At 32.7% G+C, this 21,666-nt stretch overlaps 2 protein-coding genes across 7 annotated transcripts; both read right to left on the reverse strand.

The window, feature by feature from the left end:
* Positions 1-7,635: 7,635 nt before the first annotated feature.
* LOC100800166 (transcription factor PIF4) lies at positions 7,636-13,348 on the reverse strand. Of its 5 annotated transcripts, none has more exons than XM_006585979.4 (10): positions 13,111-13,346; positions 12,295-12,394; positions 11,365-12,196; positions 11,178-11,276; positions 11,028-11,093; positions 10,603-10,668; positions 10,212-10,511; positions 9,949-10,078; positions 9,280-9,378; positions 7,636-8,062 (listed from the first exon to the last, which is right to left on the reverse strand). In XM_006585979.4, the coding sequence occupies exons 2-9, from the start codon at positions 12,372-12,374 to the stop codon at positions 9,374-9,376; spliced, it is 1,578 nt and encodes a 525-aa protein (XP_006586042.1). In that variant the 5' UTR covers positions 12,375-12,394; positions 13,111-13,346; the 3' UTR covers positions 7,636-8,062; positions 9,280-9,373. The 5 variants fall into 5 exon arrangements, with proteins under 5 accessions (XP_006586042.1, XP_040860632.1, XP_003532070.2 ...); XM_041004698.1 differs by lacking the exon at positions 13,111-13,346 and adding an exon at positions 13,054-13,103; XM_003532022.5 differs by lacking the exon at positions 13,111-13,346 and adding an exon at positions 12,875-13,016.
* A 2,529-nt stretch (positions 13,349-15,877) lies between these two features.
* On the reverse strand, positions 15,878-21,356 carry LOC100801237 (uncharacterized oxidoreductase At1g06690, chloroplastic). Of its 2 annotated transcripts, none has more exons than XM_041004699.1 (10): positions 20,832-21,356; positions 19,038-19,125; positions 18,930-18,970; positions 18,685-18,849; positions 18,582-18,604; positions 18,382-18,453; positions 17,757-17,924; positions 17,026-17,108; positions 16,882-16,944; positions 15,878-16,157 (listed from the first exon to the last, which is right to left on the reverse strand). In XM_041004699.1, the coding sequence occupies exons 1-10, from the start codon at positions 20,837-20,839 to the stop codon at positions 15,972-15,974; spliced, it is 897 nt and encodes a 298-aa protein (XP_040860633.1). In that variant the 5' UTR covers positions 20,840-21,356; the 3' UTR covers positions 15,878-15,971. The 2 variants fall into 2 exon arrangements, with proteins under 2 accessions (XP_040860633.1, XP_003532072.1); XM_003532024.5 differs by having other exon boundaries at positions 19,038-19,129.
* Positions 21,357-21,666: the final 310 nt, after the last annotated feature.

The following is a 21,666-nucleotide window of genomic DNA, read 5'->3' on the forward strand; positions in this document are numbered from 1 at the left end:
TTCAAAAAGACAACTTCCACTGGGGAGTTGATGCCCAAAATGCTTTCGACAACCTTAAGCTTGTTATGACCCAAGCCCAAGTATTATCCTTTCCAGACTTCTCTGTGTTATTCACACTCGAAATAGATGTCTCAGGCCTGGCAATGGGCATAGTTCTTATGCAACACGACCATCCTCTCGCTTTCTTTAGTAAGGTCTTCTGCCCACGATTATAGAGAGCCTCAATTTACATCCGAGAATTACATGCGATCACGACCGTGGTCCGCAAGTGGCGGCAATACCTGTTAGGCCACTTCTTCATCATTCTAACGGATCATAAGAGCCTAAAGGATCTCATAGGCAAGGTTATCCAGATGCCTGAACAACAAGTTTACCTATCGAATCTGTTAGGTTACAACTACACAATACAATACAAAACTGGAAAATCCAATGTGGTTGCTGACGCATTGTCCAGAATTCCCCAGTACACCAGTGGGCAGTGTCTGTTGCTATCCATGCCTAACTTCGTCTTCATTGACGCCCTGTGTAAGCATTTCCTCACTAGTGCCCCATTCCAAACAAAGGTCCAATAGGTTAATTTGGACCCAGGTTCGCACATGGGTTTTGAGCTTCGCGATGGCTTGTTATTTTTCAACAACAGGGTGTGGCTCAAACCTGATAACCCCTTCCTTGTTTCGTTGATTGAAGAGTTTCACTCCACCCCTATTGGCGGCCATCTGGGTTTCGTAAAGACCCTCAATCGGCTACAGATGAGTTTCTATTGGTCCAACATGCACAAAGATGTCAAACAATTTGTTCGCCAATGTGCCACTTGCCAACAGGTAAAATATGAAGCCAAGAAACCCGCCGGCTTGCTCCAACCACTACCCATACCAACCTCTCCTTGGCAGGACTTGTCACTGGACTTCCTTCTTCGCACGGTTACACTATCATTCTCGTGGTAGTTGATAGGTTCACCAAGGGAGCTCACTTGGGTGCTCTTCCCGCCCACTACACGGCCCATAAGGTTGCCTTCCTTTTTCTTGATATAGTTTGTAAAATTCACGGCTTTCCCAGAAGCTTGGTCTCCGAACGAGACCCTATCTTCATTGGGAACTTTTGGCACGATCTGTTCATCTCGAGTGGCACAAAATTACACACGAGCATCTCCCATCATCCAGAAACGGATGGCCAGACTGAGGTGTTAAACCGAACCTTAGAGCAATATCTTTGGTGCTTTGTCCATGACACACCCTTCAACTGGTCTTAGTATTTGTCGCTAGCGGAATGGTGTTACAACACCGCTGACCACTCTGCCACCGACATCACTCCCTTCGAAGCAATGTATGGCAAGCCTCCTCCCCCCATCTCCACTTACTTGAAAGGATCTTCTACCGTCGAAGCAGTTGACCACCTCTTGTCCACAAGACAAGATCTTTGGGCCTCTCTAACCACTCGCCTGCACAAAATGCTGCTAGCCATGAAGGCACAAGCCGACAATAAACATCGCAATGTCTTGTACATGGTTGGCGACTGGGTATATGTTAAGTTGCAACCTTACCGCCAAACCTCCTTTTCTCACACAAGTTTTAACAAACTATCCAAGCCGTATTACGAACCTTTTCAGATTTCCGAGACCATTGGTGCAGTGGCTTACCGCCTTGCTCTTCCGGAGAGCTCCAAAATCCATAATGTTTTCCATTGTTCCATGCTTAAGCCACATCACGACCCTATAGACGATGTTACAGACCCCTTGCTGCCGCAAGCCACGGATAACCACCCATTGGTCGAACCTTTGAGTATTTTAGATACTAAATGGGACGACACGACCTCCCCACCTTCACTATTGGTCTTGGTGCAATGGAGTGGCCTCGCGCCTGAAGAAACGTCGTGGGAACACTGGGAGGAACTATGCGCCACTTACCACCTTAAGGACAAGGTGGTTCTGCCAACCGTGGGTATTAATGGAACGCAGCAGCTTCGACCCAAGAGGAAGGCCCTAAGGCCAGTGTATCTGTAGGATTACGTGAACCCGTAGGCCGTTACTATAGCATCAGCACGTGACGATGTAATGTTGTAGTGTAGGAGTTAGTGCGCACTAAGTTTGTTAGGATGGTGTCAGCACTTGTCATTTCTCTATTTTCATGCATGCATTAAACCTATAATAGAAGGTTCTAGGAGAAAGCCAATGATTGGCTCTTTAAATAGCGGAAAACACACTAAATAATACATAGAATGTTCACCTTCAGCTTCATTTATCTTTCTTTCTTCTCGGAGATTACCCTTGATCTCGAATCCAAGGGAAGGTACCTATCAGTCCCCATTGTGATAAAATCGTTAATATGTTTACTAGCAAGTCATTAGCTTTTGCTTTCTGTTCTGTACATATTACACCTCTCTCTCTGTCTCGATAAACATCTATATCTCTTTTTTGACAGAATATTACACCTATATATAAAGAAAATAACTATAGAGGATATCTATAGTGACTAGTGAGCATTTTTAATGTCAAATTTCCATCCTTGAAATTAAATCATCAAAATTTATGGTCTTTTGTAAATTTAAACTTTTACCCTTCCTTCAAAATTATAGATTGCATATCATCACACTGTCCCAACCTATTCGGCCGACTTACCCTTAATACCTAATTAGTAGACTAAGTTGTGAACTATTGTCATATAAATGCCTTTATTTACAAATTTAAATAAGGGAGATTTATACCTAAGAGTTTCAAAAGTAAGTTTTGTTCGACGAAAATCATTGAGATTTGGTTTTGCACCAGAGACTCGGTTCAAATCTTGAAATCGAGAGGTGTAGCTTGACGTTGAAGTTACACATGCAAGCATTTCAATTCCTATGTCAATATTTTTTAGGAAGTACTATAATTAGGATATTTGGTTCCCCAAATATTTTTAGAAATTTTGATCCTTTGAATTAATTATGAAACTAATTCTCAATTTGATATTTTGTCACACATAAAGTTCACGGTCTCTTCCTAAAAATATTTCTTGTAAAGATCAAACTCAGATTCTTCCTACAACTCAACTTATGTTATCAACTTGAGATATACATATTGGGTGAGCCTAAATTAGTGATTGAGAACAAGAATATAATAAAATTCATATTTAAGGTGTCTATTTATATACTTGAATTTTGGTGGGAAAGTTAGTTCCACAGTCGATTATGTGATCATCGTGACTTGCCATTGAGGTCATGAGTGTCATGCATTCCCAAGTCGCACAACAGTTCTTGATTTACCGGTCTGCTTGAATTTAGTAATGAAGAAGATCTCGGTCTAGATTAACCCAGTATACTATTAGTGAACAAATTCATTATTTGTGCACGAGAACAATGTTATAAATATAAACAATTATAAAAAAAACTCATGATTCATTAAAAATAATAAAACAAACAACAAAATTGATGTTGAAATGATTTTAATAAGTTTTGGATTAATTGTATGGTTATGTATATAATCCATTGAGAATGATACACCTACAATAATTTATACAATAAAAAATATTATGAAAAACTTAGGGTGTGTTTGGTTTGTATTTTCATTTTCTGTTTTCATTTTCTAAAAATTGTTTTCATTTTCAAAAGATTAGAATTCTGAAAACATGTTTGATTTGATTTCTTGTTTTCTGCTTTCAAGAAATAAAAACATTGAAAATGCATTTGCAAAAGGAAATATATTTTAAATTTGCTTAAAATTACATTCTTTGTCATCACATTTTTATTTTACCTAAAATGAGGTTCCTGGTTTCAACTGAAAATACTGAAAACGAGATTTTATTGTTTCTAGTTTTTGGTTCGTTTGAGGAAATATTTTCATTGAAAATGTTTTAAAAAATCCAACCAAACGTATTTTCTATTGGGAAAATACCCAAGTCCCACATCGGGTGCCTCAATCCTTGGAGTGCAGCTTATATACTTGTTGGGCAACTTCACTTCATGCCAATTGGTTTTAAGATGAAATCTAACATGGTATCAGAGCAGGCTCTAACCTTGAACACCCACCATTTGTGGTTCACGCACCAAGCCCAATAAGTGCTGGCGCAACTTCACTTAATGCCAATTGATTTTAAGATGAAATCTAACATTTTCATCACCATCTTCTATTTGCCGTGAAAATAAAAATAGAGTCTAACCAAACACCCCTTAAGAACTACCATAATTAAGATCTACACACCACACTTGAATTTATACGGTCAATTTATACATTATTTCTTTGTGAATTTATACGGCAATTTATACATAATTTCTTTGTATCTATTTCTTTCTATCATTATAATATGTAATAAATAAATGATGTAGAGAAAAATAGACAAAAAAATGTTGCACAGATAACATTTATCTATTTTGTTTATGTCAAAATTATCCTTAAGCAAATAATTATATAGTCATTCAATTCCAACAAAATAATAATAATATATATTTATACTTATAGAAGATGATAAGATAATCTAACAGTTTAATTTGACCAAAATTATTTACTTCAACAAAGTTGGGGAATTCTAAATCCGTACATAGCTTGTACTTTGAAGAATTTAGACAACATATCTGTTTCCGAATATTTTATATAAGTGAAATGTTCACTGTTCAATCGTACGAAGGTATTCCCCGGGAATTGATGCCGAAAACTGAATACCACTCTTTCGCCAAACTTTTTCTTTAAAAAATAATTAACAGTATCAATTTACAATAAAAATTTATTAAAGCTAAAAATTGTTAACAAACCAGATCTTACATAATTGGTAGTATTTGAAAAATATTTAGGTTTCTTAAACATGTTTGTCAAGGGCTCCATTCATGTGATTTCAAGCAAAATATTCCACTCCTTGTTATATAGAAGCATAATTTAATTTCTATCCTTGTAAAATATTTTATGTTGTCAAACAATCAAAAATCATAATAAATATAACTTTTAATTAATTTCTTTTTTCTGAAGGCATGATATATTCCTTAACTGATCGTCAAAGATGAAGGCATGATATATTCCTTAATTGATCATCAAAGATTAATATCTCTAGATATTGTGATTTATTTAAGAGATTAATCTCTTTTAATAGACATTTCATGCAAACAATCTTAGAGATCAAACATTTGACTACATATTTGTAAATTTTCAAATCAAAAGATAAGGTGCATTTAATGCATAATGAAAATTGAATTTTTATCACTAAAGTTTAGATGATTTAAATGTAAAGTGAAAAATTACATTTTACTATACGAAACTTATTTGAATGGATCAATTGAAAGTTATTTTTCTTTCAACTTTCCAAGAGATCTTATTTATTATAGTTGGTGACAATCTTCACAATGAATAAAGAAGAAAATTAATGGAGAAGATACACATGAAGAAAGAGTGTGTGAGAAAAAATATTGTAAAACAAAGTTATTTTGTTGAGAGAAAAATGTCTTTGTGCGAGAATGATATCATTTCTTATTATCATTGAATGAGATACTCAGGTTTGTAGAGTGATACACTATTTAGAATGTGTTACAATCTTGTAATCATTTTTGTGATAAAGAAATACTTTTGAGACGATTTCGTGGACGTAATCAAAAGGTGTCGTTAAATTATTGAGTTTGTTATTATTTTTGGATGTAATCTTTGTTGTGTTCTTATAATCCTTTGTGGGTGTGAGTAATTTTATTTGTAAGAATATTAATTACCTAACAATATTTAAAAAGTATGATTATTTACCCACTACTCATATATATATCAATTTATAATTAGATACTAATATAAACGTCTTTCATATATTTTAGTAATACACTATTTACCCATAAAAGAATTCTACTACTACTTTACCATTCGTTTTATAACTTTATCTAGAAATAAAGAAGCAAAGATAAGTTGACTATGTCTTAAGCATAAAATTATAGAAACCTGTTGAGTTTTGACTCATTTGTAGAAGTCACACGTTCTGATTGATTTAACAATTAAAACATCATTAGGGAGAAAGAATGCCAATGATTGAGTGAAATATTCCGATTCTTACAATTTTTTATAATGGAGTTGGTTATATAATTTAGCCATGTGGGGCATGCAGATTCCAGTTATTGATTCGATATTGATCATAGAGACCACAAAGTGATATTTTTTTTTATTCAGTTTGTGGATATAAAATAAGCTCAACATAATCTTTTCACCCTCTATAAAAAAAAATGCAACTTTGTTATGAGGGTTGATATCAGTCCTTTTCTAAGTTGCCACTTCAAGAAACAGATGGTGTGGGGTAAATAGAGAGAGAAGAAAAAAAGTAGTCTATATGCAACCAATTTGGCTGGCTTAAATTAATTATATCTATCTCATATTTTGTTTAGATCTTCACCTATGGGGCCCATCACTATCTTTATTGCATTCTTCTTGTTCATGTTTCACACAACTTGCTTTACCATCTTGAAAAAAATATACCATAATCTCATTCGGAAGTTGACAATGTTTGAGAAAAGAAAAATAGAAATTTTAGGTTCTTTTCATGGGATAAATGATCAGGACTAGTGAGTTAGGCATCAAATTTGTGATCATTGATGGGGAGAATATGGCAAGAATCACGATGGTGGTGTGATTTGATAGCATTTTGCAGTTCAAGTACAATAGCATGGAAAGTCCCCACACACACACCCCTAATGCAAAGGAAAAAAAACACTGGGAATTCGTGTTCTAAAAGCAACTTGAACCAATGGTTTGTTTGTTTCAAGAACTGAAGATAAGAATCATATCACTAACTCAAGCCGTGCAAGAAGGCATGTGATTTAAAGTGTAGGATGAGAATGAAAGTTAACACTATTTCAAGATATATCAAAATTTCCACACCTTGAAAACTTTTTTCTTTCACCAAAAGTTACTCTTTAGTCTTTAATGCCTTTTGCCTTTTTTTCAGTCTCACTTTTTAATTGGGCAGATTTTGTGTTGAGAGAATACTCATTGTTATTATAAGAGAAATATTACTAACACATTCTAATATATTATTTTTAACACTATTTACTATTGAATGGAGTTCATATAAAACTTACTCTTCCTATTTCAAAACAAGTGATGTTGAAACACACACAAAAAATACATTTTAAATACATTTTAGGTTTTCAATGAAGTACTAAATACTTTATGCAGTTTTGTTTCAAATAAATAATTAATGTGATGAGGAGTCAACTCGGGATAGTTTATTCAAGGTTCTAAATTCCAACTTCGTTGTCATCGTTGTTAAAAAAATTCCTGAGATGCAGAATAAATAATAAAGATAATTTAATAAAATTGTTTTGATCATTAATTTATTTAGTTTTTTCTTATCTTTAATCGTAGACCTTAAAGATTCATTAAATTAATAAATTGAGATTCTTAATGGAGACTGGTATAATGGTTTGTTTATGCTGGTGTTAGTTGTTTGTTAGTGAATGAATTAACTCATTGACATGAATTGTTTTTAGTGAAGAGGGAGGAGACGGAAAATATGAATAACGATCTTTTAGTTTATAGTTTACGACATTAAACAAAATTAATTGTTAAAAAAATAGCTTATATTTCGAAAATTTAAATAAATTTACATAGTTATTTAATCACAACAAAAAACAAAACAAACACATTTTATAAAAAAATATAAAAAATATTTTACAAGAATGAAAAAAAAATAAATTAAATTATAAGAATAAAAAATATATTTAAATCTTTTTATTGGTTGATAATATAAAAAAATTACACTAAAAGTACATGGCGGTTAAACTCATAATTGTTCTCTTGATAAGTTGAGACACAATGATTGCCTATTTCAGCCAAAAAAATTAGCTCATCATGTTGCTTTCCCAGATCTAAAAACAGTGCAAAATGCTCTACCTGATGGGACATAGGAGCTAAGAACAAAACTGGCCCATAATGAAGGACCTGTCTACTACAATTTTTCTCAAAGTTGGACAACAAAACTCTTCAATTTGATATAAATTGCATGGCTACCACACTACACAAATTTGGAGTATATGTACATCTTGGCGCTTTCAGGCTTGATTCCACCATCCAAACCCTCCAATTAAGGATGTTTGATCAGGTGCTGACTGCTATTTAAGTTAAAGGTGGAAGAACCTGGAAAGTAGAAAAAAGGAGAAGCTAATGAAGAAGGAACATAGCAAATTGGAAGGAGACTTGTGCAAAATGTAGTCATAAAGTATGGATTATGATATGTAACAAAATCATGACCAAGGGTTTCAAAAGTGTGAGTTGTGCTTCGTTAGTTTTCATGGCTATTCCGATCGAGGGGACTGTGGTCGCGGCAATTACTCATTGATTGAGCAAGTGTCTATTTTTGAGGTCCCATGACAAGATAAACAACTTGGTACAAATACTTAGTGGTATTCAAATTTTAGCAGTTAGCTGACTACCTTTAATTTTGATGCAGGGGACCACCCCCAACAACATTTATTTGCAGCTTGACTAAAGATAAAAGCATCACACACAAAGTGGAGGGTACATATTCATTTTTCATGACATTTTTTCAAGATAAGGTAAAAAAAAAATGTAAAAGTTTAGCATTCAACCTGTGAATAATTACTATCTGACGACATGAAGAAGTGATTTCTTCTAGTTGAGAGAAAGAAAGGACTAAAGGAGCAATGAATCATGCATCACCTAACCTTTTCAAGCTTATGTATGCTCACCCAACATGTTGATTTTGGTAAAATCTTGTGCTTTGGTCATGCAAGCACCCTAGGAGGCTAGGACATCATGTAAGCTATAGAAAAACAAGGAAAAAAAGATGACCTAATCTAGTTGAATAAATCTTCTCGATCAAAAAGGTATCATGGTATAGGCTAGGGATGCATCTTAATTTAAGTCCTTTCATAGTAACTAATTATTACATCTTAAACAATGAGTGGCTCACATACTACAAATTATAGCCCTGCCTTTAGTGTGCTTATGCACATCAGCATACACAAATATATTATATTATTATATTATGTTCCATCTAACATAAAAAAAGGAGGACCCTTCCTATATTAGTGTCCAAGCAATTAATAAAGTAATTATGCATGATAAGAAAAGAACAACTGTATTACTTTTAAGGTAGCCAGCCACTTTTACCAGAAATTAATTTCTGTGCAATTAGTTTATTATAGCATTGCATGGCAGGTACCGATTTTTCTTGAGGTATTCACCTCTAGATCTCAACTTATTTTTTTATTTTTTATTTTACCCCGTTCTTGATGCTTTTTGTTTGGACAATATTGTACAATAGATTCATATATAAATAACTAATATATATATATATATATATATATATATATATGAGCAGGCAGACATACTGTGAAAGCATACAAGCCTTATAAGGGCTTCTATCATCTTGCAATTATCTTGTTGGTTACGCCATAGGTATTCAAAAGCGTGCTTCTAAACTAATTAACCTGTAAACAGTGACAAGTAAAAACTGTTAATGAAAATTATAGTATCAGAATTCTCAAGATAAAATGGATTTTAAATACAAAATCTTTTTTCTATAAAAAGGTAGGAATAATAAAACATAAAAAACTGTAGAATGCCATGAAATGGTGTTACTAATTTTTTGTTGATGAAGTACTGAAATTAAACACTCAATAGAAGTTCTATGCAATATGAAACATAGAATGATGGTATAAATCTGGCATATAAAATGAATATAGAGAGAAAAATGAGACCAATTCATAAAGAGCTATGCAACAGCCAAAATCATTAGCATAATAACATTAAATATGCCAGTGGAGAATGCTTATAGAGCAAGGCTTATTCTAGTAAGTTATATATCTTATTTCTTATCCTAGTCAAAGAACAAGTGATTGTTTAAAAAGGTCTTTTAGCTGTTTACATGGTGACAAGTTAGTGTCTGTTTGTCACCATCTGTTTATCAACAGGTAAAAGGTACAACTTCTCCATATAATTGAGGTTGTATCCTCAATTTGTTGTTAGCCAAAGCAAGGTGAAGAATGTAAGTGGCTTACCCATTTTGCCACTCACAGCCTCATCAATATTTGCTGCTCCACTCATGTTTCCACTGCTGTTGCTGCTGGGTGTAATCATTGTTTGACTATGTTGTACTCCCTGGGGACCATATCTGAATACATTCATTGGCTTCAAGACAAAAACAAAAAAACAAGGCGAATTAATTTCAATAGGTAAACTATGGAGAACTTATCAAGAAGGCATAAGGGGTTTTAGGAGGGAAAAAAATGAAAATAAGTTCCTCTTGAAAGAAACCAATTACCTGAGAGGCATTTTGCATAAGATGATAGCCCATGTAACGCACATATTGCTCCGAAAGAGCTGGATTTTGCATCTGATTTTGGTAATTAAATGCACCCAAAATGGGATTTTGGCACATTAATGTCTGGTTTGGTGTCTGAGATGCAGATACAGACTTATCAAGCGGCACTCTCGGTAATTGCATCGGATTATGAATAGGAGGAGGGAAAGGCGGTCTAGCCATTCCCATGCCCATTTGTGACATGTAGTGCTGAATTCCTGGAAACATTATTGGTGCCATGCCAGATCCCATCCACATTAGCTAGCAGCAAGAACAGAATTGTTTATTTTAGCTGTTACTGTTAGTAATGTGAGACAATAGTCATATGCAAGATATTAAGGGGGACATATACCTGAAGTTGTAGCTGAAGTGATTTCAAGTATTCAATTGCCTCTTCCAACATCGATGCTTTGTCTGTCTGCACATACACCCGTTACTCAGTTTTTTATGCCAATATATGATTAAATCTCATAAAATGGAGAATCAATTTCTATGTACTTGCATTTTGTCTTCTTCACTTGACTGCTTCTCACATTATTTTATGAGCAAATCTGATCCATTTGATTTGAGCTAAATATGGCTCTTAACTGATTTTCATTTTCCTTATAAAATCAACTAATTTTTTTTTTCTAAAGCAAATTTAACAGCTTCTTTGTTGACTGTATCACTTTTAAACCTAGCAGTCAGTGGATTACTATTGCAGCTTTATCTGACTATGAATGAATATCCAAAGAACATGTTATGCCAGTATAGTCCACATTCATTATGAGAACTAACCTTGCTACTGTGAGGTATGAGTTGTTGCAATGCCTTCATCTTCTCATTGATCCTGTCTCTCCTTCTCTGCATCAATAAAACAATACTACCACTTGTAAGAATAAAGTTTACGAAAATTAAGTTCACACGAAATGTACCAAAATCCCCCACCCTTTCCGATAGATTATGCACTTCAGCAGCACGGTTCCTTCGAGCCGACCCTGTGCGTTGAGATGACTTGTTTCCAAGTGCTGATTTAAGTTCTGTGTCCTATTACACATAAAGTGATAGCTCAGTGCGCCAAAGAATAAAAGCATCTAATCATGAAGGTAACTAACTCGAGAGAAAGAGGCTTCACCTCACTTTGCTCCTCAGATTCTTCCACGTCTATTCCTTTTCTTTTTTGGCCCTGGTTTCTCGTAGATAATGAACAAGTTTTTCCAAGACTACTACCTGAGCCACCAGATGATGAAGTCACAGCTGGTTCAAGCATCTCTGATTTCCCTTTCTCCTTCTGAGGAATTGTTTTCGGCACATCGTCTCTAACAGCTTCTGGCTCGACTGATAAAGTAGTAGTCCAAACACCATTGCTTGATGCCCTGCTAGCATCTGGATCTTGGGGGATGTGATTGCTACCACAGTAACTTGATCCAACTGTCATCAATGAGCACTCCCTAATCTCATTTCTTGACATGTTACCAGTAATTTTGTCTCCAAAATGCACGTTAGCCGATGCTGAAGAAACATTAAGGGGTGCTGAAAAGTGAGAGAAGTTTTGGACCTTACATGATCCACCCAAGTGATTATTGTTTTTCTGAGGTGAATCAGAAACATGGAATCTTGGGGCCGGTATAGGAATTCCTGAGAAATCCTGAAAAGAGGAGGATTTCATGGTAGGTAATTGTGAACTTACAGTCACATGAGGGGCACTAGAAGCATCCAATTTGGTAAATTTTCCCTCTTCAAATGGCTTGATTTGCTTATAGGACTCAACTTCACAAGGTGCCAGTTCAGACAAAAGGTTTGAACAGAATTCTTGTTCCAATGGATCCTCAAGAGGGTATTGGATCCATGAGACTGTCTCATCATCTTGAATCAAGTTACTTGAGTTCACAACCGGTTTTCTATGAGTTTGGCTGTGCACTACCTGGCCATTTTGCCACAGAAGCTCCACAAGCTCTTGGTCCACCCTGTAGAATAATTGACCACATGGATTGTTACAATTTAAGCATAGTTAATTGGGACTAAGAGCAGTATTCTGCTTTGAGAGAAATAAATTTGCACACACCCCATCATGGGCTTCTTTTGATTGGTGGAGGTGACACAGGAATCACTCCCAAAATTCCAATCAGGAACACTGTTGTTCATGGCTAAACCAAATCAGTTTTCTGTTGTCACAAAAAAGAGAAGAACATTAGATTTTTTAAAATAATAGAAAATCAAAACCAAAGACCCTTTTGAGTGAAAGATTTTGAGTCATTGAGCACACCCATAAAAAAGCAGAATAAAATAATCTGTTTACCAGAAAACTGAATAATCAAATAAGCATAAACAATATTTTAAATTGAAAACAAAAAGAAAAGAAAAGGAATAGAAAAAGAAAGAGAAAAACTTTGAGTGGGTCATGTGTGGAACTTTACTAGAAGAAGAGTAAGCAAGCAAACCAATGAAATGGAACCATGAGTGGTTTTTGCCATTCTGAACTGTGAATAATATAAATCATCCAAAATTCAAATTCCATGGTTCCAAAATGGGAAATTCAACTCTTGGTTAAAGTTTGAAGGTACATGCACATTTACAAGCATTTACAAGTTCAGAGAAACAAAAACAATGAAATACAAGAATCTTAACAAAACATTAAACTCAACAAATTGGGCAAATTTTGAGACAGCCAGCTTGCAGAAAGTTGTGTACTAACTCCACAAGTTTCATAAGCAAAACACACACTCAAAGAAAAACAATTTCCAAAATAAAACAAAGAAAAAACACTTTGACAAATGAAAGACATAGAAAATGATGAAACTTTTTTTTTCACTTTAATTATTACCATTAGTAATTCCAACAATCACATTAAGACAAGGAGCTCAAAAAAGAAGAACCCCACCTGAGCTAAGTGCAAAGGCTGATAGATTTTTCTGACTTTGTTGAAGTTGAAATAAGAAGGTTGCTAGAAGCAAGAAACAGAAGCTCCTTGTTTGTTCTCTCTCTCTCCACAAGTGTGAGAACAAAGTAGTATATAGAAGAGTTTTTATTAACAGCAATAAAGACAGTGACATCAGCAGAGAGAGAGAAAGAAAGAGAGCAAAATTCCTAAGGTGAAATGGTGCTTGTTGTGCTTCTCAACTGCGAGAAAAACATGGCTACATGGGAATAAATGAACATGGGACCAGTTGACGGCTATTAATAAAAAAATCTTTTAAAAAAATTCATGAAATTTAATCAGTCATAAATAAATTTATTAACATTTAAGAATATAAAACATAATTTGAACTGGAATAAACTAGAGTTTTTTATGTTATTCATAAATTTTTATATAACTGAAAATAATTAACTTCTACAGTAATTATTCTAAAGATCATATTAACATTATTTTCTAATTAATTGACTTTTTTCATTAAAATTATATCAAAATTAAACTCTATAACGTACTTTGTTTAGATGTTAATTAACTTATACTTTTATGAATTAAGATTGTTCATATAGTCTTATATGTTAACGTGTAGATCATATAACTTTTCAACAATAGATTTGAACTTTACTTCACATCAGAATCATTATCATCATCATAATATTAATTCAAATAATTCTAGATTTTTCTACAACATTTTTCAATTTGTTTTTTTTTTCACATGATAAGTATTAAATATATCTTATATATCAAAGATATTAAATATATTTATTTTTTATTCAATATTTTTTTATAAAATAATAGAAAAATATAGAAAAATGTGTAGAAAGACATAATGCTAATCTAATAGTATTAAGGTATGAAAATACCAAATATGCTTATATAAAATAAGTATATTTTTATATGATAAGTATTAAATAGATTTTATATATCAAAGACAGTATATTTATTTTTATAAAATAATAGAAAACTATAGAATGGTGTGTAGAAAGATTTATGCTAATCTAAAAGTAGTATTATTAAGATATGAAGTATCAAATATGCTAATTATCTGGGTTTGGTTGTTACTATAGTATTTAAAACGAAAGGAAATCTAAAGCTTGAAGCACATGGTGGGTGCTATCTCAAGTTTCGTGGAGGAGGATGCCACTTGGCAGTGACAAGCAGTGTTTCCATTGGGGAAATGATAAGGGACAGTGCTGTCAGAAAAAAGATGTGGCTCTCATGCACCTTCAAATTATATCAAACACCTAGAGGAACCTATCTGATATTATTTATTAATAATACTATTTTGCAGCCTCAGAATTTCCACGTGTGTATTGTTGTAGTAATAATTAGATTATAATCATCTTGGAATACTTAACTCGAAACATTTTTTCTTTCTTTCTGCAGAAGTAAATATTCTTCTACTTGTAAGAAATGCAAAACAATGTGGACCTGACATAGGTTTCCATTTTCCATGGGCACGGTTGCACTACCCTTCCTGGCATGTACCCCATAAGGGCATAAAATAAATTATTGTTGCAATTTATGATCGGATAAGACTGGATTTTTTAAAAAAATATTTTTACCATATGCAATATACTATTAGTTCTTTTAATACTTTTACCATGTAATATATTATTAGTGCTAGTGAAACTAAACTCGATCAAATTTTATAAATGAAAAAACATAATTAAAGAGAAAATATTTTGTTAAAATTTACAAAATAAATTTTTAAGTAGAGATTAATTATGAATACAAAACTGATAAATATCCCATACTTCTATTATAATTTTTTTAAAATGTTTGTTAAAATACACAGTTAAATGATAATTGCAACTACTTATATGTAAAAAAAAAAGGAATTCATAGCACAAACAGTGTTGGTGTGGTGTGCAACACATGAAGATGATGGGGATATAACAGAAGACTTTCTCGTTAATAATAATAGTTTTGTATCAATAGTTGACTGAGTCTTACTTTTTATTTTAATAAAAATAATAATAATAATACTGAAAAGCATACACTTCAATTATTTTTCTTTTCAGTTGATTACTTGCAAGAAATAAATTTGAAAGTTGAATTATAATTTTATTTGATCACAAAGAAAATAGAATATATAAAATATAAAATATAGATTAAATAGGACATGAATTAGTGATTTTTATTTTGTAAACATCGAAATGTACAAAATGAAAAAATTATTTAATTCATATTTAATATATATATATATATATATATATATATATATATATATATATATATATATATATATATATATATATATATATATATGAATAAATACTTTGACCCAATGTTTCCAGAATCGAATTGGTCATTCAAATGACGAAGGCAATGATTTACTGTATATCTAAATGAAACTTACTTGAACTTGTAAACATAGCTTATAATTCCTACAAACTTATTCCAACTCCTTGAATTTAAATAAGTTTAAAGGAATTATAATCTTATTTTAATTAAAATTTATTAAAGAAAATATTTTTTTAAAACTCATCTCAATAAGTTTGATAAGTAACTTTATGACACAAGTACTCATGTAATAGAAATTTATTAAATAAGTACTTAGTTAAACTGTCTATTTAAACAGATCTTTATTAGTCCGACTGAAATGAAACTAGTAATATTTAAATAAATATTTTTTTCCATATTATTTAGTATAGGAAATAATAATTAAAACTAAAAACATAAGAAATTAAATCAAGTAAACCTTTAAATTCATATAAAAGAACCATATTATGTATTTTGTAAAATAAATAATTAATAATAACAAGAGCTATATCAATATACAGAGACAGTACAACTTTACATTTGATTTAGAAGGTGCATGCTATATTCTAGAGTTTTTCAACTGGAAAACCAATAACAGGTTTAATTTCTGAAGCCAAACTACGCAGCTCAGCTACCTCTTCATCAGTTAGTCTCCAGCCAAGTGCACCTATGAATTCCTCAGCTTGTTCTGCTGTCTTGGCTCCTGGAATTGGGACAACATTGCCTTGTGCTACCAGCCAGTTCAAGGATACCTGACAAGAATAATTTGGTATGTTATAAAATTTGTGGCCTAGGAAATGTGCCAAAAGGAATATCTTTTGGTTTTGATCAGAAAACATCATAACAAATTCTCTGTAATATATATGAAGCTTGGTTGGATTGTGGAGAAGACTAAGTCACAACTCATAAGGATCTTTAGTCCCTATATTTTCGATCAAACGTGATCAAAAGTCCCTATACCTTCATATTGATAAATTTGGTCCTCAAACTTTAAATCCACATGTTTGACTGATTAATTAGTCTCTCCTAAATTTAAAAAACATGATGAATTCTTACAGAGAGGAAGGACCTTGGTCATGCTTGACCGAAAGTATAAGGATTAAAAACACTTTTTTTTCTCCATAATAATATATTTTGATCCTATAAGTTTATAGAATCTAACTTCTCTAAAGTGAGAAAATGAATAAAGTGAAAAATTAAGGATGCATCCACCCTTGAGATGAATTAAAGTAGTTCATAAACTAAACCTACTATAAATCAAGAGTGGATACAAATACACCTTTCTTTTTTTTACTTTACACACTTATTCACTGTAGAGTAGTCAAATCCAAGTTTAAGATATTCAGGTCTGGTGGTAGCATATGAAGTGTGTTCTAGTGTCTTCACTACACTGTCAAAGCAGGCTGAAACAAACATTATACCAATATTCAAATGTTCAACTTATGATATATAATGAAACTAAGGAGCAGCATGAACCTGTGTTGGAGTTTTATCATACTTCTCTCCTATTTCACTGATCTTGTTCAGCAAAGGTTGGAGCTGCAAAAATAAATACACCCTTGAGGAAGTAAATAATGAGGTTGTAAGTTATTAGATCTGTAAATATCAGAAGAACAGTACCCTTGTTAGGAATTCTGGAGTATAAATTCTGCCTCGGGGCCCACTTGGTGGTTTATCAGGAGTGTACTTTCCAGTGAGAGCACCTGTTTAAGATAAGGATATTGCATAAATACTTATAGCAAATTTCATTGTATGCAGTTGGAATTTATAGCACCTGTTTAAGATAAGTATCAGAACACCTGTTTAAGATAAGGATATTTGGTATGAACTATAAAAATTCCATTCTATGGAGTTGGAATATTACTATAGATATGCATATGCTTATTATGCTTAGGTATTATTTTTCCAAATATTGTTTTTGAAATAGGTTAACTCTTGTGAATTTGAGTGTTTGAAAGTCAGGTTTACTCTGCACCAGCACAAGTTTGTCAAAACTAGAGTTCAAAAATCCACTAATTCTGAAATAAAAAATAATAATAATAATAATAATAATAATAATGAGTCATGCAAAAGTTAGGCCTAGAAAAGACAAAATCCTAAAAGAGGGGTGCCGAATTATTTCAAGAATAAAAGATAAAGTGCCTATGTTTCATGTCAGAGGTTTCCTTGTCTCAAGTTTCTGTAAACCAAATTTTATGATATGTTGAAGTAACAAAACTTTAATGTTTAAGTAATTCATATATATTATTTTGTTATGCCTCTGGTTTTGGCAGATATGTTTAATGCAAAACTAAAAAAATATATATAAAATAGACATAATAAACATATCCCAATAATGAAAAGAAGTTCACCTTGAGCAATTGGTGAATATGCAATTATTGTAATCCCAAGTTCATCACAGGCAGCCTTTACGCCGTTTTCTTCAGGGACCCGGTAGATGAGACTGTAGTTTACTTGGTTAGTAGCTAATGGAATACCTCTCTTCTTGAGTTTCTCATAAGCCTCACGGAGTCGCTTCTCTAATTATATAGAAAAATAGATGTTAAATATTTATGCTGATAGAAATGAACCAGATCTAGTAACAAATATTTTCTTACTGAAATTTTGCTATAGATATAGTGTATACCAATAACAGTGGCAGGTTTGAACAGAAATACTAGAATACTCCCTCACTCTCTCTACAGAAACAACATAAAAATAGGAAATATAGAGTATCTCAGGTAATTTGAAAGGCCAGGATCTCTCTCAACCAGTTATTTGATTCTCTATATATTCCACCTTTGATAAACCTTAATAATATTAATCATCAATCTAACTATGTGCTAACTAACAAATGCTCAGACTTTTATATCAAACATTCATGTTAGCACATTAAGATGTTGTACATTAAGGAAATTGCCCTTTTTCGGTAGAACTCATACATGGTTTTGCACAATATTGAAGACTTCAAGACAGATAATAGTCATAAAGAGTTACCACTATAGTTTGAAACACCAACAGCCTTCACAAGTCCCTTTTCAACAGCATCTCCCAGACCATCAATATACCCTGAAAAATGACCGATTGAGGAAATAAGCATTCTCTTAATTGGATCATGAATAAGTAAATAAACATCTGATTCTATAAGCCTTATTAAATGAATGGTTCAATGAAATAATTTTGCTACACCGAGCAACCTTCATTTCCCCAAACTCCAGGCCTGAAAAGCAGGAAATTACATTATCAACAAAGTGTTATTGGATAAAATAATATCATTCAACAGGCTCATAAAGTACTGACCAATGAAGCTGATAAAGATCCACTGAAGTCAGTCCTAGTCGACAAAGGGAATCTTTAAGGGCATTGAGAACACTTTGACGGCCAAATCTCCACGGTAGTGCAGCAAACTTGGTTGCTACTTCAATCTCAACGTCTGGATCCTTTTCTTTTCTTTCCTTAATATATCTTCAGATAACAACATATGGAAGCACCAATGTGAACCTTCTTAATTACAAACTGTGTATGAAAATCATGTAAGCTCATACCTTCCAAGAAGAACCTCAGAATTTACGGCTCCTAAAGCAAGCTGAAAAGAACAACATCTTTGGTGAATTTACTCTCATCAAAGAATTCTAGTAAAAAATCACACTCACCCCAGAGCCATAGACTTCAGCAGTGTCAAAAAAGGTTAGACCTCCATCAATACTGGCATTGAAAGCAGCTCTAGCAGCCTTCTCATTCCTATCTACAAACACACAAAGCCAACATGAATACATTCATAATCTCATATTGTCCATTTAGAAACAATTTCAATCCATTCAACTCTAAACACCATATGTATTATCTGACAGAAAAGAGGACACTTCATGGGGTCTCAAATCTGCAACTTTTATATATTAGAGCATCTAATGACATCTCAAGTAGAAATTAAATAGACAACTTTGAAACAAGGAACAAATAAAATTCCAATAGAAACACAAAAACAAATAGAAGCTATGTACTAAAATCAGTTTCCAAGATTCATTAATGAAATTGCTACTATGACTACCAAGAATATAGACAGTAAACAGGAATATCTACATTTCCATCTATTAAATAACACTGACGAGCAAAGAAAGTTCTACATGCATATCTAGTAATACAGGAAATTCAAAAATCAAGCAAAGTAAGCCCACAGCAGTGGCAGTGGTTGAATAGAAGCTTGCTATACACACTAAGTTTTCAGATCTCCTATGTAAGTATTAGCCCCCCCCCCCCCCCCTCCCTTTCATCCTATTTTCCTTATTTTTCTCAAATTCAGTTTACCAGCATATAAAATTCCCATACTAAAAATAAGCCCCCCATAAAAGAAGAGAAATTGATTAGGAGCAATCAACTTGGAATTATCAGTCTCGGAATCAAAGAACTGTGAAAAGGGTATTTTCTGAACTGAAATGCACTTGTTCCAGACTTCCAGTTTCATTATTTATATTGGAGATGATTTGCCTGAACTATAAAATCAGGTACTTGAATTCTTTTCAGACCAATTCTTATTTTCACATTCACTTCTTATTGCTGAATGTCACCTAGACCTTAATGCTACAACCACTTGTTATGATCACTATTATGTTTTCAACTAGGAGAGCTTCCACAGTCCACATTACTCATACAAATACAAGCCAACTATGCTATAGTAGCCCATATATTAATGTAGATAAACGTGAAAAATATTACAATAGCATCATTAACATGGGATTCCAATTCTTTCCCATTACACCTTCTATTAGACAACTTCCGAAGAATATGGTACAAAAGCTATATACCTAAAACCAGTTTCAGACAGAAAATAATGTGACACCCTCACGTGACAACCAACAAAGCAAGCAACAATCCTCAAATTGCTGTCAACTTCCCCCCCCCCCCAACAAAAAGGATGGGAATTGTAGCACAATCCAACAATCACAGATTTATGTTTGAAATCCAGTTGACAATTTAAAATCAACACTGCAAGCTATTTTCTTGATATGTGCTATTCTCTGCGTAGCTCCATCATTGACCATTGATAGAGTGATAAAAGAAAAACTTAAATATACCTTTTATCCTAAAAATATCAAAATGAGTTTAATATCCATGCAAAGTCAGTGCAAAAAAAATTCACTGAATTTGAAACTACAGTAAATATGATTTTTTAAGATTATTATTATAAAAGTCAAGGAACAATTTATCTTGACAATTTCTGATCGGATGATAGTGTAAAAAACCTTTAGTACTAACACTATTTACTCCTTAATGATTTATTACATATGTTTTTACTGTGTACTAAAACCATATATCATTTTGTTAGATATAAGGATTAAAAATGAATAGTTTTTTTTATAGAGAATAAATCTAAAAATTGTGATATTTTCAAGAAAAAAAATCATATACCACCCCCCAAAAAAGAAAAAAAAATACAAAAGGAAAGTTACCATTCCATTCAAAATTGTTCCAGTAAGTGGTATCACCCCAAGACCAAGCTCCAATTCCAACCCTTGATACCTTCAAATCAGAGCCACCCAATTTCACCTTCTCCTCCACAACTGTATTAAGAGTAGCAGAACCCTCTGAAGCAACAGCTCTTATTCTGTGAACTCTTGAGTTACACATCACAGTAAAACAACCGCTGCTTATATGAAGGGCCATGAGGCAAGTAAAACTAGTTCAAATCCAACAATGGGTATGTGGGTATGAAACTAAGAAAAAAAAATCAAATTTTTATTGAAGTTCAAAAGGACACAATTTTTAACACAAGGTTTCAAGAAATATCATATGAGGGTGGCAGCTAAGAATCCAAAAGTTCCTTGGAAATCGAGAAAAACAAAAGTATGGTTAGAAGGTGAAAGATATGTTGAGGTAGAATGAAGAAAGTGGCAGAATTGAGAATTGTGGTTTGGAGATGAATGGTGCCATGGTGGGGTTGTAAGGGTACACGTCATTGCAATCTAGTGGACGATGAACCGTTGAAGTGATCACTTGTGGCCCAGTTTGACATTTTTATACTTTCAATTCTAATGATTCTTCTCCTTGTACAAAAATTAAAAAATAATAAATATTCTTGTTTATATTAAACTATTTTTCTTTTTTTAATATAAATTTAGAGTAAATTATATATGTACCAATGGTGTGAAAAGATTTTAATGCTGATTCAATCAAGAATCACAAATTCATGATAATTTTATTAATTTTTATAATAATTAATTTAAAAATGTAAATCATAATGTGCCAAAAAAATATAAAACAAAGGAATTAAAATCCAAAATTTAT

This window comes from Glycine max, chromosome 8 (assembly GCF_000004515.6).
Source record: "Glycine max cultivar Williams 82 chromosome 8, Glycine_max_v4.0, whole genome shotgun sequence".
NCBI lineage: Eukaryota > Viridiplantae > Streptophyta > Magnoliopsida > Fabales > Fabaceae > Glycine > Glycine max.

Excerpts from the sequence above, each read along its gene's own strand:
- LOC100801237 (XM_003532024.5), bottom strand. The coding sequence starts at position 21,045 with ATGGCCCTTCATATAAGCAGCGGTTGTTTTACTGTGATGTGTAACTCA. Across the intron at positions 18,454-18,581 it reads TGGAGTTTGGGGAAATGAAG|GGTATATTGATGGTCTGGGA; the intron begins GTTGCTCGGTGT and ends GTCATTTTTCAG. Across the intron at positions 16,158-16,881 it reads ATGATAAAACTCCAACACAG|GTATCCTTGAACTGGCTGGT; the intron begins GTTCATGCTGCT and ends TATTCTTGTCAG.
- LOC100800166 (XM_041004697.1), bottom strand. The coding sequence starts at position 12,374 with ATGAACAACAGTGTTCCTGATTGGAATTTTGGGAGTGATTCCTGTGTC. Across the intron at positions 11,277-11,364 it reads AATCTGAGGAGCAAAGTGAG|GACACAGAACTTAAATCAGC; the intron begins GTGAAGCCTCTT and ends TATGTGTAATAG. Across the intron at positions 10,669-11,027 it reads TCATACCTCACAGTAGCAAG|ACAGACAAAGCATCGATGTT; the intron begins GTTAGTTCTCAT and ends GTGTATGTGCAG.